The 14,732-nt window shown below is 40.8% G+C and overlaps 1 protein-coding gene across 5 annotated transcripts in view; it reads left to right on the plus strand.

Moving 5' to 3' along the window:
- LOC115025048 (PH and SEC7 domain-containing protein 1-like) overlaps positions 1-14,732 on the plus strand; it is an 84,303-nt gene that overhangs the window by 24,797 nt on the left and 44,774 nt on the right. For 3 of the 5 annotated variants that reach the window (XM_029457036.1, XM_029457035.1, XM_029457037.1), the window contains 6 exons: positions 474-591; positions 1,397-1,937; positions 2,658-3,125; positions 11,485-11,679; positions 13,121-13,201; positions 14,116-14,228. In XM_029457036.1, coding sequence (XP_029312896.1) covers positions 474-591; positions 1,397-1,937; positions 2,658-3,125; positions 11,485-11,679; positions 13,121-13,201; positions 14,116-14,228 — 1,516 coding nt within the window. Of the gene's footprint in view, positions 1-473; positions 592-1,396; positions 1,938-2,226; positions 2,245-2,657; positions 3,126-8,063; positions 8,465-11,484; positions 11,680-13,120; positions 13,202-14,115; positions 14,229-14,732 lie in introns of those variants that run through there. The other 2 variants (XM_029457038.1, XM_029457040.1) reach the window with 2 other exon arrangements.

A 14,732-nucleotide genomic window follows, 5' to 3' on the forward strand; every position in this document is an offset into this window, starting at 1 on the left:
TGGAGTGATAATAGGAAATCAAAATCCCCTCATTTCAGAAAACTTAATTTAAGTAATCAACTGGGAAAGTTTCATGGTGGTATCTATTAGTATAATATGTTTGCCTTATTCATCTGTAGTGTCTCACCTTAAAGGAATAGTCTGACATTTTTGGAAATATGCCTTTTCACTTTTTTGTCGAGAGCTTGATGAGATCATTGATGAACACTCATGTCTGTGCTGTAAGCATGGAGCTGGAGACAGGCGGCTGTTAGCCTAGCTTAGCATTAAGAGCAGAGGTAAGAGGGAACATCTAGCTATACTCTCTTCCAAACTTAAATCCTCTGGCTACATATTTCACACAAATGAGAGTGGTATCACTCTCACTTAGCTCTGCAAGAAAATGAATAACCGTATTCCCAAAATGTTGTACTAGTTCTTTAATGCTGCGCTGCAGAGCTAGCCTCTAGCATGTCTGTGTGTGTGTCTTTCAGACGGACAGTGGCTGTGCACTGCCTGTACCCTCGCTTCATTGTCAGAGGATCGCTCGTGCCAAGTGGGAGTTTTTATTTGGGACCCCTGCTGAGGAGGCTGCTAGCAGGGGAGAGAAAAGTGAGAGCATGTCCAACTCAATTCCATCTAGTTACTGCACATGATTAATCCACTGCTCAAATGCACTGTTCCCAACCTCTTTGAGAAACATTTTACATTTTTTTTTGTTACCAGCTGTTTAAAAAGCAAATTACTGAGCATTTAAAACAAATTAAAGTCGATACTCATGACCAAATTCTTTCAGATTTACATCTTATATGTTTGTATAAATAAAAGACAGAAGAATCTGCAGGAGATAACCAATTAAAACCCTTTAATATATTGTAATCCATTTATTTTAACCTGAAACCTGCTGTGAACACTTGTGGAATAACCTCAAATGAAGTTTGTCTCTCAAAGTCTTGAGAGCTCAGCTGGTAGTGAAACTGCTCCACAGTCTGCAGGTTGTGGGTTCCTCTTGTGCTATTAGTGTTTTCCTTCTGTCAACTCTCAGAGGGCTGTTCCATAAAGGTGTCTCTTATTGTGAAAAGCCTGTCTTAAATGAGCCTAACCAATCAGACTTGCGAAGAGACAAATTTCTCTGCAGAGGAGTTTTAACCTGTCACCATGCCAAAAATAATCTTTAAAAAAATAAATATGACAAATCTGATCAGACATTTAATCAGCCATCTTTGAGTGCTTTTTGATACTATACTTTCAGCCTGTATCAAGAAAGATACTGAGGTTTCATACTTTTACAGCTTTTATTTATTGCTTGATCTAAATATGTTTTCCTGTGCAGTTACAGCAGGGAATTAGCAAATATAGCCAATCACATTTTTAAAAAATCATTGAGGTTGATGTTTTACTCATTTTACATTTCCAGATTCTCTCGAAACCTCTACAGCCCCTCCTAGCGGTAACTCCAGCGAGTCTCCCACACCGACTCCCCCGTCCTCCCTCCCTCTGCTTTCTGCCAATCACAACGTGCAGCATGTGGAGGTAGAACTTCTGACCCCTCCTCCAGCTGTTATCGGGACGTCGCCAAAAACCGGCATCATTCGCCGCACCTTAAAGTATTCAGAAACCGACCTGGACGCAGTTCCGCTTCGCTGCTACAGAGAGACGGACATAGACGAGGTGCTGCAGGCTGAGCAGGACGATGCCGACTCTGCGTTTGGGAGTAACCGCAGCGTGCAGGGCACCTCGGGCACAGGCAGCAGCCCACTGGGGGGTCTGGGTTATGGGAGGACAGATGGGGAGGATGTAGAGGAGAGAAGGGGAGGGGGGGAGGAGGAGGAAGATGAGGAGGAGGAGGAAGAGGAAGAAATGGTGAGCTGGGCCAGTGTGAGGATGCAAGGAGACAACAGGAAGCAGCAGCATGCAGCTCAGGTGGAGCCAGATATGTTTGGTCACCTTCTGAAGAGGTGAACATGAAGTACACTAACACTCATACACAAAGCTACAAATACACTTTGGGGATTTTCTCCTGACCTATATTTGGATCTCACTGGTAACCTACCTTTCAAGTAAATCGTAAACAGGTTTGGGGGCATCTCTAACAATACAGTACATCCTGGCATCCTGGACTGCTGGTCTACTGCTGTTAATACTTTTTATTTATTACTATTTCAGGTCATTTAGCAGACGCCCTTATCCAGAGCAACTTACAGGGACAGTCTGAGCAACTAGGGGTTAAGTACCTTGCTCAGGGGCACAATGGTGGCAGCCCTGGTAATGAACTCACAACCTTCTGTGTTATGTTTGGAAGCTGTACCACTAGACCACTAGGCCATCACCACCATTATTGTGTGACTTTGGTTAGTTTGGATTTACCAAAGTCACACAATAACACAAACAAACTATACGATCGAGGCAACTCTAGTGTTCTTAGTCTGGCGGCTTTACTGAGAGCATAGATAACCTTCAGTTCCCCGTTGGAAATTGCTGTCTAACGACAAGATAAAGCGATGAAATAATTCTATATATAGCAAATGCTGTACATGGATGAGTACCTCATACCACCATACTTCAAAACATCCAAACACATACAGTTGGAGTTCCTTTTTTTACATGTTTCCTTGCACATTTCTTTATAAACACAGCTGTGTTGTTGCAGAGTTTGTAAAACCTCCCTCTCTGTCTAGACCAATGGCAACATTTTTTGACAACCACCACCCGGCCCTGAAATCCCCCATCTTGGTCTCCGGTCCTCGATGTGCTGCAGAGGACACCTTCAGCCGCCACTTTGAGAGCATCATGGAGTCTCACCGAGCCAAAGGCACATCGTACAATAGCCTGGACAGCGAGGAGCTGCTGACGTCGAGCACCCAAACCGTCCTGACCTTTGACCTGCCCACACTAACCCCTGCCATCCACGGTCCGGTCTGCCAGAGCGCCCGGCAGATCGTCCAGCTTAGCTTCGCCCCGCTGGCACACGATGAGAGGCCCAGTATCTCTGATTCTATCTTTACCATGACCGGGGACTCGGACGCCACCAGAGCCCCCTCCAGCGAGAGGCTGAGCAGCGGTTCGGACGACACGCCACCCAAAGGACGAGGGTGTTCACAGCTGGGGAGCAGCTGGTACAGCAACCCTTCTTTCTCATTACCAAGGTGAGTTAGCAGCGAGTCAACAAGTAGTCGTCAGGGCTGCAACGATTAGTTGATTGGCAGAAAAATAATCTGCAAATATTTTCATCATTGATAAATATTTATAGTTTATTAATGTTTATAGATTAATCGATTAATAAATAAGATGATTGGCAGATTAGTCGATAATGAAAATAATTGTTAGTCGCAGAACTAGTAGTCGTGATAAATGTTACTGTCAGTGTGGGAAACTGTCTCATGACATTATATAAGGACCAAACTGCATTCATTGATTTATTTTAGTAGTGCTATAAACTATAAACACAACATTGACATATCATCACCTTACAAAGTTGATAACACAAACTTAATGCAACATTAGCTTTCAGTCACCTGTAAGTAAGTTAATTACTCTCTCTTTCAGCTGAACAGCCCTTTAAATTATAAGAGAAACAAGCGGAGCAAACGATAGCAGCAAGAAGCTAACTGCAATGACGGCAATGGACGCCACTAAACTCCGGGTTTTGTTATTATTTAGATTGAGAGACCCCTAGTTGCAGGAAATTACATAATGTGCGTTTCATCTCAGCTTTCCATAAAAGTTTTAATAACTCATAATGCAGAATCAGTTTGATTTGTAAATTTTAAAAAATCCCCCTAACACTGATTATAAGGATCATTTTATCTTATACGTCAAGTCCATATAGTTTAGTGTATTTGTGGTCTGTTTTTCATGGTTCGGACCAAAGAACGTTTTGTCTTCTGTAAATAAAATGACTTCTTGTCATTGAGTGCGACTCTCCTCTTGGATCAGAGGGCCCCTTTTTAAATCTTAAAGCGATAACATACAATGACATTTTAGACGGTAGTGAGATTCCAACATTGCGGCTACAGTTTGTCTCTTTCTTGTTTCAACTTGACAAGGCCCCCGGTGCACAAATCCTGCTCCATAAAGAAATGGTTCCACAGTTTGCTATTTTGGCCTTATCTTGCAAAAGTCATGATTGTATTTTGATGATAGTCTAACAATCCCCAATGTAAACATGCTCTTCTTAGTAGTAACTCTTCAGTGACTTTAGTGATTCACCAAGAATCTAAGTGATGGTGAATCTGGGTCATGTTTGTTGTTGCAAATCATTCTCTGTGTCCCGTTTATCTCCACTCTACACTGAAATAAGGCAAGTGCAAGAGCAGCATTTCTGAAGGTATATGAGGATACAGTCTTGATCATATTTAAATCAGGGGTGTCAAACTAATGTTAGTTCAGGGGCCGCACACAGCCCAATTTGATCTGAAGTGGGCCAGACTAGTAAAATTATAGCATAATAACCAATAAATAACGACAACTCCAAATTGTTCCCTTTGTTTTAGTGCAAAAAAGTACAAGTACATTCTGAAAATGCTCACATTTAATGAACTATCTTTTTACAAAACATTATAAACAACCTGAAATTTCTTAAGAAAAATAAGTGCAATTTCAACAATATTATGCCTCAGTTTATCATTTACATATGTGCATTACAACTTACAGATCACAGTGTATCTGCAAAGGCAGAACACATTTAGACACAGGTATCTGGAACTGAACAATATAGTAATTTACTTTATGATCAAAACAACTTGTCAAAATCTTAAAATGATTTTAAATTTACATTAATTTCCACATCTGTGCAGTAATCCTGACCACCTGAACTGACACACCACACCATACAAACTAAAGTGGGAACTATTAAGGACGAAGGTTAAGTTATCCCCCTGCCTTGTAAATGTATAACATTTATACATAAAAAAAAATAGCAGTTAATAGCTCTGTCATTTTTACACTTTGCAAAGTCATCCCACAGGCCGTATGTTTGACACCCCTGCTCTAAATCATCAACACATCTCTTTGCTGTCATATGTTTAATATGCAGGCTACAGCAGAAAAGACTCAAAATGAACCTTGTCTCACCTCAACCTGTATTCTTTGAATAAACAGTTCATAGACTCTTGTGAATGAATGGAAAAATTGGAGGAAAGGGAAGTTAAGTTCTGACATTTTTGCATAATTGAATTTTTAAAAACGTAATTTTTTAATAGTGAAATTATTTAGGGGAGACGCATATAAAAAAAAGTGATAGCTAGTGATAGTCTTCTGGTATATTTTGGTTAAAGTATTCCCTATTAATTGCAGTCACATCACATCACATGTAGGCTACAGATCATTGTCCAGCACCACATTAAAGTAGGCCTACAGTAAAATTACAACCCTCTGCATGTAGATTGCATCACATGTGCAGCCCACACTACTGCCGACACTACTCCACTGTCTGATCCAGAGGACTTCATGTTGCCATGTATGTTTTTATTATATTACTGGAATATATTTTATATTTTTCATGATATTTCAGTTGACCAAGCCTAAAACAAAGTAACGCTACACAGTTTATAGTTAATGTTAACACCTGCTAGTTTTTGCTAGCTAACGTTAGCTGTTAGTTGTAGCTTGATTGAGCATGCTAAGTGAGGAGTTTTAACTAATATATTTCCATTCATTCTTTATTGTATAACATTTATTTTAAAAATGAACTGTTCACTTTTAACTTTATTGTGCACACAGCCCACATTGTCGAAATGTTAAAGTACCTGTCCCAATTAGTTAACTTGCTAGCAGCCAACTCACCACAAATTAGTCGTTTGCTTATGATAGGGTAAAAGGTGAGTTTCTATCTGTTTATGACCATACAGCCTGAGCATATAATCCCAATATTCCCATTTTATTCTTGTTATTTCTCATAAATTGCCCAAAAATTCCCATGGAAAGTTTTCACATTGTATATTCCCGGAATTTTGCAACCTGAAGGAACATCATAAACAGTTGAGGTTTATATGTTAATTCAGTATTCACTGCCTTTATCTGAAGTCAGTCCCCCTGGACTGTTGTCAGTCTCCAGACGAATGGTTGTCTGTGTGTCCCTCTCCTTGTGCAGAGCAGTGCTGCAGTGCTGTTCTGGAGCTTTAGAGTGAAGGTCACTAGAAGGCTGCCTGTTGTCCCTCTCCTGTCTGCCAGGCAGGCTTGTGTGTTAGTGTGTGTGCGTGTAATACGTGACTCCATCTGTGCATATTCCCGTATCTCTGTGTTTGAGTGTGTGCATGCACGTGTACCTGTAATTGATTTTCGGATGGCTGTGTACTTCAAGTGTATGCTTTGTCTTTGTGTGTGTGTGTGTGTGTGTGTGTGTGTGTGTGTGTGTGTGTGTGTGTGTGTGTGTGTGTGTGTGTGTGTGTGTGTGTGTGTGTGTGTGTGTGTGTGTGTGTGTGTGAGAGAGAGAGGCAGATGGCTGCTGCAGCAGTGAGAGACTCACCTTGACTGTCAGGGTCGCAAATACTTTTTTTAAAAATAACTCTCCACAGACTCCCACCTGCAATTTAGGAGACTTTATTTTGTATCCAGAATCCTTTGTCTATTTTTTCCATACAGAATATTAATTCAAAGCAAAACAGTAGCTTTCTTAATGCATCTTACATCCTCCTTCCTGCAAAATATCTGGGACAACAGTCCGTTTTTGTGGGGAAGTGATGTGCTACGGTTCTTATGTGTGACGGTGAAGTAGAGCTGATTTGTGAATATCACCCTAACTTACTGTGACAGTACTGCAGAGACGAGGGACTGCATTGGGTCACCTTGTTGCTTTTACCACTAGATGGCGTAACAGGAGAGCAATCATGCTGTCAGGTGCTTTTTTAATAAATGAATCTAATGCAGGTGGGTAACTGTGAGCAGCAGGAACAGAGGTATGTCTAGTGAAGACCAAAGGTCACAAGAAGACCAAAGTTGAATCTGAATATTTCCATGTTCCTTGTTCTTGTCTAATATTAAGATGTAACAAACAGAACAGGCAGAAAATGGTAAACTATTGGTCAATGTGCCAAAAGGTTAAGACAGAGATAATTTCACTAAATCTAGTGTTTAAACTAGGATGTGCAATGTACATACAGAGCAATTTAGAAATATGCCAATAGGTTGGCCCGCATGCTAAAGTTTGGCCACCCCAGGCTGAGCATGTTCCTTTTGCTTTCTCTTCTCTTGTTATTGAATGTCTGGGAACAATAACTTGTACATTTTTCTCTCAACTTCCTGATAAAACTCTTTATATGAGAGAAAATCCCACTGGACTAGCTCAGGTAAATGTTTGCTTAGCACCGATCTTATCACACTTTTATAACCGGCCCGACTCTGGCAGCCCTGGAGCTGTGGAATCTAGGAGCGAGACAAATATTTCTGAAGTCCATACTTTGATAAAAGTTGGAATTTCACTCCCCTCCCGTCCTCCTCCTCCTTCCCTCACATCACCCTTTTCTGTTAGTATGCTCCATTAGACAGTGGCTCATTGTGCAGAGCTGTGGACAGCATTATGCGGGGATACCGTTAAAGCAAGAGGCTGACACTGGGAATTCTCTCAGGACCTCTCGTCTCTTGATTAGACAATGCAAACAGGAGGCTAAGCCTAAACTTGAGTGCCGGCTTAATCTTATGATTGTGCACACACTCCTGCAGGCCCAGATGAAGCATATGCTGTAAACACATTCAACAATAGACTCGGGTGTTGACAAAAGGCCATCTATTCTCTCTCCTGGGCAGTTATGGTTGTAGAGGCACACACACAGTGGATATATCACGTCAAACCTGAAACCTCATATCTTTGTTTTCTTTGTAGGTGTGCTAGAAACAAGGTAGACTAGAAATTGTACAACCCTCAAATGATGGATATACTGAGTGTGTGTAATTGGAGATGCAGAGAGAGAGGAATGAATGGAAGGTAGAAAAGGGAAGGGAGGGGGATTTTTAAGCAACAGACAAGCCAAGTTTCATGCCATGCTTCGAATCCAAGGTCAGCAGGGGACAGTGAGAGTTTACACAGTGGAACAGGGAGGGAGAAAGAGAGGGAGGAGGGAAAAGAGGGAACAACAGCAAACAGACTCAGAGGGAAAAAAGCTAGAGGAGAGGAATTGCAGGACAAACTGCTTTTTTACTTTGGAAGGGAAAAAAGCTTGCTGTGAGGATCAAATGACAGCAAACACAGAGGGAGAAAGTGGAGGACAGAAAAACGGGAGACCCATGAAGTCCCAGTTTGACTCAAAACCAAGCAGAGGAATGTCAAAGTCTGCGGGCCTCTTGGGAGGGACTAAAGGTGTTCCTCTGCGACAGTGATGCATTCAGGTTACAAGGCCGGGAGGAGAGGAGGAGGGTTCAGTCGTACGAGCAGTCTGAGGAGAGGTGGCGTTCAGGGCACAGCAATGAGGTCATCGTCCGTCTTCTGCTGTCAGGGTTCAGCGGCAGTCGGAGAGGAGAGGTATTTGTCGATTAGGCGGTCTTGTCACAGGTAGGTCTCCGCCCAGGAACCTCGCTCACCTGTTTGTGTATGTAAATCAGAGAATTTGAAATTGAAATTTGTCCGGAAGGAAAGTTCAAACTGTTTTTAGGTTTCAGGAGCCGTGCCGAGTTTATTTGCAAGCCTGTTCACTTTGTTTTTAAACTAGTAGATCATCTCCGAACAGTGTTAAAGCTGCAATACTGAGATCTACATTAAAATGTTGTGTTTTCTATGCACAATGCTAGCAGCATGGCTGTAGGGATGGCAATGTATAGATACTGTATAGATAAGGAGTAGACATAGTCAACTGAACGCTTAACAAGACATCTTTAAGCAGCCAAAATGTTACAATGAACTTTCATGAAGTGAAAACACTATGAGTTAAAATTAAAGATGAAGACACAGACAACACCGGACAACACTGTGGTAGAGACCTGTCAATCACAAGGTAGCCACACCCTGTTTTTTTGTATATTTTGTTCTAAACCATAATTTAATAATTCAATCATGTATTGAAGAATTCTTGAAACTAGCAAGTGAGTCCATAAACTCATCAAGAAAATGTTTACTGATAAATGATGTGAGAAGTCGGGTCATTTTCTCATAGACTTCTATACAGTCAGACTTCTTTTTGCAACCAGTGGAGTCGCCCCCTGTTGGTCATTTGCAAGAATGCAAGTTTTTACTTCATTATTGGCTTCACCTTTTAGGCCCTGAAGGTCGACGCTTTGTTGGTCCACCACTTTGGTCCAGACTAAAATATTGGTTTATTTACGTGCTCCTTGGATGGTTCCATTTCCTGAGTTAGAAAGTCGTTTGTGAGCTTTAAGTCGTAATGTGGAACCAAAATGGACGCTACAAAGAAGATGTGTTGTATGTTATTGCTTAGAGCGTTTAAACATAACTATGAATTGCCGTAATTCAAACAAAGAAAACAGATCAGGTGAGCCATGAAATATGTATATATATTTATTAAATATTATTTTTAAACATATTCTTGCTGATATAAAATATATTTTCTAACTGAAGTACATCATTTAGTGGAAAGCAACCAAAGCCATGGTTCTCACATAATAAATCCTTTGACTTTGGAGAACCTCTGACTTTTCCTCTTGCCCCACCATGAGGTTCACATTTGTGTTTTTTTTTTTACGTCCGCCAAGGAGGTAATGCTTTCGGTTTGGTTTGTTGGTTTGTTTGTCTGTCAGCAGTATGGCAGAAAAACTACTGGTCAGATTTTCATGAAACAAGGGTGTAACATGGGCAAAGGAAGAACCCATTCAATTTTGGAGCAAATTGAAATCACGGGGCGGAAACACGCATTATTTTTTACTTGTGGAAACGCCGTTGCTGGAGGCCTGCCCTCTGGTCTGCTCTGAGTGCCCTTCCAGTTTATTATGTATTGCCATGAAATTTAGTAGAGATATTAATGGTCCCCAGATGATGTATCCTCATAACTTTGGTGCCCTCTTGACTTTTCCTCTTGCGCCACCATCCGGTCCACATTTGTGGTTTAGAATGAAATGTCTCAACAACCATTGGATGGATTGCCATGCAATTTGGCACACACATTTGTGTCCCACTCAGGATGAATTGGAGACTAATTTTGGTGATCATCTGCTTTTTCATCATGCGCCATCATCAGGTTCAAAATTGTAATTAGTCCAATACATTCGTATGGGACTTAATACCTGCAAAATAAAAACAGTTCCATTGGCCTCAGCAGTACTTTGTGTTTCATGCTAATTAGCGGCATGTTAACACACTGTACTAAGATGGTGAACATGGTAAACATTATACCTGCTTAGCATGTTAGCATTTAGCTCAAAGCTTTGCTGTGCCCAAGTAAAGCCTCACAATGGCTGTAAACTTAGTCCTTGTTATTCTGTGTACTTTGTGAAAGCAAAGTTGACCATTGAACCCTCAAGCTTTCATACCAAGTCGGCTTGTGTTATTAATTACTGTTTGCTCTGGTGTAATTTCGCCTGACTCATTTACAGTGTGAGGATGTGTAAGTGTGGGAAGCAAAGCCCTGGGACTGTGGGTTTTCTTGGCTTGTTTCTCATGCTGAGAAATCCAAATGAGAGCTCCGCTTGTTCAGGAAGTGTTTCTTGCTTTTTGGAATACAACTCTCAGCTGTTGAACTGTCACTGTTTTCTATCAGCCCAACTGGCATGACTATAAATGTCACACAGCTCTTGACAGCATCAATGAAAGTCAGCTTCATGTCGAATTCTAAGTAACTGAACTCAGAGAACTCGTTTCTGTAATCCAGCAGCCAGAAAAGTAGTTATTTTTCAGCTCAGTGTGACATAACATGCTTAAATTATTATCACAGGATAATTCAGATGTAATAAGTTTTGCACTTCTGAACTGGTTGAAGCTTTGAAGAGGCTTAATTAGGAAGTGATAACAAGAAAGTGAGGAAGCTCGCTAAAGAGATTTGTGAAGTGTATAATCATGCCAAATGTTGTGTTTGAATATAAAATGATTTGCATACATTCTGTTATCCTTGATACTACATTAATGTAAAATATAGGCTATGTTTACTACTCTGTATATTCTTCACTCTCTTATCTCACTCCATATGTCTTTGAATCCTCTTTTATCAACACCCTCTATCCCCTCACCATTCATCTTTCATGTTTTATAAATACTGTTTCATTAAATAGATATTTATCTTTCTTATAAGCTACCTTTTCAGATCTCCCCCTTCTTGTCTTTTACTGCTGGAAATTCAGTTTTAAGATCAGTGCTGCAGGGATCAGATATTAGTTGTATTACATTATTGATATACCGGAGTTATTAGTTTTATTATTATATCACCATCATTCTTTGTTCCTCCTTTTAATGCCTTTCTCTCTTTCCTTTTCAATTATTTACAAATCTATATAATTTGTCCCACTTTCCACTCCTGGAACAAAAAGGTTCCTTCCTTTCCATATCCTGTTCTGTCCATCTATTTGTGTCTAATCACTATTTCTGCCCTCTCTTCACCCTCTGACCCCCCCTCCCTCCCACCCTCTCAGCAGGGACAAGGCCCGCCTGGCGACAGATTCGGAACTGGACCAGGACCTCAGTGACCGGCTGGGTCTGGGCAGCAGTGACACTCTCACCAACGGCAGCCACCGTGCCGACGTGGCAGCCGCCAGACGCTTGGCCAAACGTCTCTTCAACTTGGACGGCTTCAGGAAGTCCGATGTGGCGCGCCACCTCAGCAAGAAGTGAGCTGCTAGATGTTTTTATTGGGTTGTAGGTTGAAGTGTCTGAACATCTCAGAAGTGTGCTTGTTGTGTAGAATTGAATTGTTTTGTAATCCTGCATATGTAATATTAATATTCTGTTAAACTTCTCATGGCTACCATCCCAAACACCCGGGCAATAACCTACCAACAACCCGATCTCAGAACCCATCGGCTATCGGTCTGATGGCGATAAGCGTCTGGGGACAACTGGCAATGTCTCTGGGAGTCCCGGGATAGCCAGTGGCTATCTGGGCCAAGACTTCCTCTTCCATGCGCTGGTCATTGTTTACAGGCCGATCCACAGTTTAGAAGCTAACTTTCAGATAATAAAAAAGCAAAATCGTCTTCAGATGAGAGCCAATGGGTTCTGAGATTGCATTTTGCCCAGTGCATTCCTCCTCTTTTGCTCTCTACACGGACTGTTTACCTGGCTCAAATGTGATTGGTCAGTAGATGTCAGACTACAAACGGAAACCAGAAAACTCCCGATACTAAAATCTAGTCCCGTTGTCCCAGAAACTGCGTTCATACTGTCTATAGATATCTGTTTGTAGAGATGACCAACATCCTACCAAGCACCCTAAATAGACTCGCACCACTTAGCTGTTGCTATCAAGAGCTGTTAGCCAAGGTCGTCCACAACAACTATCAGGTTGAGATTGCTAAGTGCTAGCTAACATGTACGCAACAAGCTAAGAGCAACAGACTCCAGCAAACACATAACATGAAGAAATGTTCTACTGGTGTGTCATTTTTATCTTTTTGAAATTATTAATAATAATAGTTAGACAACAACGACTTCTGTGACATGTACCTTCCATCCGCTTTGTAATTCTGAATAGTGATATCAATAGTACTGCTGCTACTCTGATAAACAATAAGAAGCTACATAACCCTCTTCTAAACCAACATGTTAACTTTAGAGCTCTAAATCTGTGGGCTCCTTTCTACTGCATCCTATGTTTATTTAATGAATTCATCTCCTGGTTCACATTCAGTTTCCTGTACATTTACTGTACATTTACATTTACTGTATGCCACTTGACATTCTGTCTCCAAAGTGCGGCGTTCTACATCATCTGCATTCCTGCAGCGCTGCACTGCTCGATCAGCCCGTCAGTCTGTCAGCTGCTCGCTCGCGCTGATGAGAAAAACATGTGGGATTGAAAGGTTTTCCTCACTGAGAGATGCACCTTGGGAATCTCCTCCTCCTTTTCGTCTTCTGTCCTCCGGTCTGCATCTCCAGCTGACTGACTGACAGCACAAACTGAGGCCCTTCACTGAGCTTAGAAAGATAGAATTTGAACGTTTCATTGACATTTTGTGCTTTTATGGTCACTGGAGCTTTTTGTTGTTTTTCTGCTGCTTTATGCCTCGCTTATACAGTATGTTATTTTATATCTTGTCTGTCTGTCTACAGTAATGACTTCAGTCGTATGGTAGCAGAAGAGTATCTGAGTTTCTTCAACTTCACGGGCCTCGCTCTTGACCAGGCATTGCGGTGAGAACACATCATTGGACATTTAAAAATACATCTAATGGCGATACATATTCAATACATTTCTTATGAGAAATGAAGACACGATGGTGTAATATACCTGGCAGTTTGTTCATCATAAAATAATTGCTAAATATTAAATGCATGTCGAGCAAATAACCAACCATTGTCTGGAATTAGTTTCATTCCCCTCAAAGAACTGTACAGTCTGGTGATTAAAGAATGATTTTAAATTGTGACGTGCGTTGTCTTCCCCTCACATGACTTTGTGTAGCGGTGGCATTGATTTAGCCTCAATTAGATGAAAATCTGCAGATGTTTTCATTTCATCTTGGTTAGCGTGTAGTGAAACCTCTCCACTATAAAACGCTGCTCTCTAGAGGGAAGCCTTGGTGTTGCATTTAGAGTGAGATGACAGTGTGTACAGTATCTACAGGAAGTACACAGCGTATGTTGTTGAATAAAGAGGTTTATACTGTATTCCTATTGTTTCTCTTTTATTTTATTTACTCAGATAGAAATTATGCTGAGCATGCGTTCTCCATACTTTCTACTCACCTTCACATTTATACAGTTTAACACATTGGAGTTATCCAGTATATCCGTAGCAACTACCACTATCATGTGTTTTTAAATCTGCTTTTTCCTCAAAAAAAGAAACCGTTGGTATCTAACTGTAAGGGTAGAAGTACCGAGATCAAAGCAGTAAAGCAATAATATTACAATGTAAAATGTTGTAGTGAAGTAGAAGTTCAAAACTTCAATAAATATACTGAGATACTTTCCATCTCTGGCCACTAATTACATTTGATTAAATAAAAATGATTATCCCAAATTCAGTTATGTAATCACATCCAAACTAACACTAACTGTGTGTGTGTGTGTGTGTGTGTGTGTGTGTGTGTGTGTGACTGCAGGACTTTCCTGCGGCAGTTTGCCCTGATGGGGGAGACTCAGGAGAGGGAGCGGGTGCTGTCACACTTTTCTAAGCGTTACTTGGACTGCAACCCAAAAGTCATACCATCAGAGGGTGAGTCGCACTGCAGAGGAGTGTTTCCAAGTATCAACAATAAAAAATATATATCTGCTCCTGGATGTTTAATACACCCACCGTGCCATCATTAAAGCGGCTATAATGAATGTTTTATAATTACAATATATCCAATGACAATGTTAAAACCGTGGAAGCCCATAGGGCACTTTATTAAAATGATAATATAAACTTTCACATTCGATGTTATTGAAGTAAAAATAAGAATACAATGAAGCTCGTTGTTGTAAGATCACTGTAAACCATGGCCTCTCATGGCTTATTGCACAATTCATTTTAAAAAATTTGATTTAACATTTGAATGTTGTCCACTGTTCAGCAGGTTCTAGGTTCTACCTATAAGCTACTGTTTATCGTTGTATGAGGGTTACGAACCTTAGATGTGCTGCATGTGATAGTACAGTACTACTGATCAACCTACAGAGAATCCTCACCTGAATGGATTCATTTACTTCAGGACATATTTAAATACATTTGCTGAAT

Source organism: Cottoperca gobio, chromosome 19, assembly GCF_900634415.1.
Source record: "Cottoperca gobio chromosome 19, fCotGob3.1, whole genome shotgun sequence".
Classification (NCBI taxonomy): Eukaryota; Metazoa; Chordata; class Actinopteri; order Perciformes; family Bovichtidae; genus Cottoperca; species Cottoperca gobio.